Here is a 2,788-nt window from a genome sequence, read left to right on the forward strand (position 1 = left end):
CATGCTAGCAAGCTACTAACAATGATGCAATGCTAACATTTTAGCTAGCTACGAACAATGGTGCGATGCTAACATGCTAGCTAGCTAGAGCAGAAGTTGTTCTTCTGGTGGATCTGTTTCTACATGAGGAGCAGCAAAGAAGAAAAAACTTCCTGTTGTTTGACCTCTGACCTCTGACTTGAAATGAACTTGATTGTGGATGAACTGCAGCAGCACCGAGGTCGTCGACCTCCGTCACTGACACTGAGGTTCTGAGCTGCAGAGCCTCAGACGGAACAACATCATCATGAAGAGACTCTCGGTGCTTCTGTGTTTCCTGGCTCTGGTCCTCACAGCCTCGGTAAGAAAACTTTATTGACAGTGTCCACGGACAAAGTGAAGGGAATCACAGCGTGAAGAAACCTGGAGCAGAACCGGACTCAGCGTAGACAGGAGTGTGAGGGAGAAGATTGATCTTAAATGTAGAATATTATAATTTAGAATATTACAAGAAATATAAATATTCGTCTGTTCCTGAAAATAAACGAGACATTATTTTGAGTCAAAGAAAGTTTTGTAAAAACAAAGAAATGATTTTTTATTTGTTATTGAAGTTTATAAAGTGTATGTTGAAGAAAAATCACATCAAGACAAGAAACAATCATTTCTATCTTTTTTATTTTCTTTATTGGATTAATATCATTGAAAATATTGATAAAAGTTTGAAGATTCGTTTATTTTGAAATTTTTATTGTTTTGATTTCAATTTTAAAGGAAACAACTAAAAAAAGAAAACATGTAAAAAAAGATCCGACTTTGACTTGAGATCTGGTCGTTCTTTGAAACTGTCAATCAAGACTGAGGTGTTGGTTCAGGTCCAGCAGCAGCAGGACCAGAAGAAACCTCCTTACTTCGGCAGATTCTACGCTGGAAGAAGCGCTGACCTCCCGACCCCAACACTAGATCTATTGACAGAGTCCACGAACAAAGTGAGTCACAGCGTGAAGAAACCTGGAGCAGAACCGGACTCAGCGTAGACAGGAGTGTGAGGGAGAAGATTGATCTTAAATGTAGAATATTATAATTTAGAATATTACAAGAAATATAAATATTCGTCTGTTCCTGAAAATAAACGAGACATTATTTTGAGTCAAAGAAAGTTTTGTAAAAACAAAGAAATGATTTTTAAAAAGTTATTGAAGTTTATAAAGTGTATGTTGAAGAAAAATCACATCAAGACAAGAAACAATCATTTCTATCTTTTTTATTTTCTTTATTGGATTAATATCATTGAAAATATTGATAATTCATTTTAAAGGAAACAACTAAAATAACATGTAAAAAAGATCCGACTTTGACTTGAGATCTGGTCGTTCTTTGAAACTGTCAATCAAGTTTGACGACTGAGGTGTTGGCTCAGGTCCAGCAGCCGAAGGACCAGAAGAAACCTCCTTACTTCGGCAGATTCTACGGTGGAGGAACCGCAGACTTCGAGGCTCCAACGGTCAGTAGATGTTCGTCCTCACGGTTCTGCTGCTTCAACGTTCTTCTCTGCAGAATCCACCGAACGACACGTCCAGGAATCTGACGTCGACTCGTCGGCCTGACATTTCTAATAAAGAGTGATGTCATCATTCGACTCAACTTTATCGACAGTGTTCATGAAACGGTTATTTACGTGATCACATGACATCAGGCACCTCAAGGTCACGTCAATCATCAATGAAGACGACACAACAATAGACCCTGAGAACCTTCAAGATCAAGAGACCTTGAACGTGGAGACGCCGTTCTTAGATATGGTATCACACTCTGAGGGGTCAGGCCTTCACCCTGGCCTGCTGGGACACCTGGACCGCTCAGGTCCCACAGCCTTGAGCCTGGAAACAGAAGCACGAGTTAATACCATTGATTCCTAAAATACCTGCTGGTTGAACCAACGTTGATCAGAGTCTAGTAGTAACTTCACCTCCAGTGTGTGGCTCCGAACTCTAGGGGGAGCTGGTGAGGTGTCGCTGCAGAAGCTGACATTGTTCAGAACGTCCACAAGAAGAGCTAGTATTGGTAACCATTAACTTACCCGCTGAGAAGAGCTAGTATTGGTAACCATTAACGTACCCGCTGAGAAGAGCTAGTATTGGTAACTATTAACGTACCCGCTGAGAAGAGCTAGTATTGGTAACCATTAACGTACCCGCTGAGAAGAGCTAGTATTGGTAACTATTAACTTACCCGCTGAGAAGAGCTAGTATTGGTAACCATTAACTTACCCGCTGAGAAGAGCTAGTATTGGTAACCATTAACGTACCCGCTGAGAAGAGCTAGTATTGGTAACCATTAACTTACCCGCTGAGAAGAGCTAGTATTGGTAACCATTAACGTACCCGCTGAGAAGAGCTAGTATTGGTAACCATTAACGTACCCGCTGAGAAGAGCTAGTATTTGTAACCATTAACGTACCCGCTGAGAAGAGCTAGTATTGGTAACTATTAACTTACCCGCTGAGAAGAGCTAGTATTGGTAACCATTAACGTACCCGCTGAGAAGAGCTAGTATTGGTAACTATTAACGTACCCGCTGAGAAGAGCTAGTATTGGTAACCATTAACTTACCCGCTGAGAAGAGCTAGTATTGGTAACCATTAACGTACCCGCTGAGAAGAGCTAGTATTTGTAACCATTAACGTACCCGCTGAGAAGAGCTAGTATTGGTAACTATTAACTTACCCGCTGAGAAGAGCTAGTATTGGTAACCATTAACTTACCCGCTGAGAAGAGCTAGTATTGGTAACTATTAACTTACCCGCTGA

General features: G+C 40.9%; 1 protein-coding gene across 1 annotated transcript; it reads left to right on the forward strand.

Annotated features, from left to right (window-relative positions):
• Nucleotides 1-257: 257 nt before the first annotated feature.
• On the forward strand, nucleotides 258-1,628 carry LOC148080524 (uncharacterized). The gene is made up of 4 exons (XM_087790256.1): nucleotides 258-340; nucleotides 855-968; nucleotides 1,400-1,483; nucleotides 1,537-1,628. The coding sequence occupies exons 1-4, from the start codon at nucleotides 287-289 to the stop codon at nucleotides 1,603-1,605; spliced, it is 321 nt and encodes a 106-aa protein (XP_087646382.1). The 5' UTR covers nucleotides 258-286; the 3' UTR covers nucleotides 1,606-1,628.
• The last annotated feature ends 1,160 nt before the right edge of the window (nucleotides 1,629-2,788 follow it).

This window comes from Callionymus lyra, chromosome 4, assembly GCF_982586985.1.
Source record: "Callionymus lyra chromosome 4, fCalLyr1.hap1.1, whole genome shotgun sequence".
Taxonomy (NCBI): Eukaryota; Metazoa; Chordata; class Actinopteri; order Syngnathiformes; family Callionymidae; genus Callionymus; species Callionymus lyra.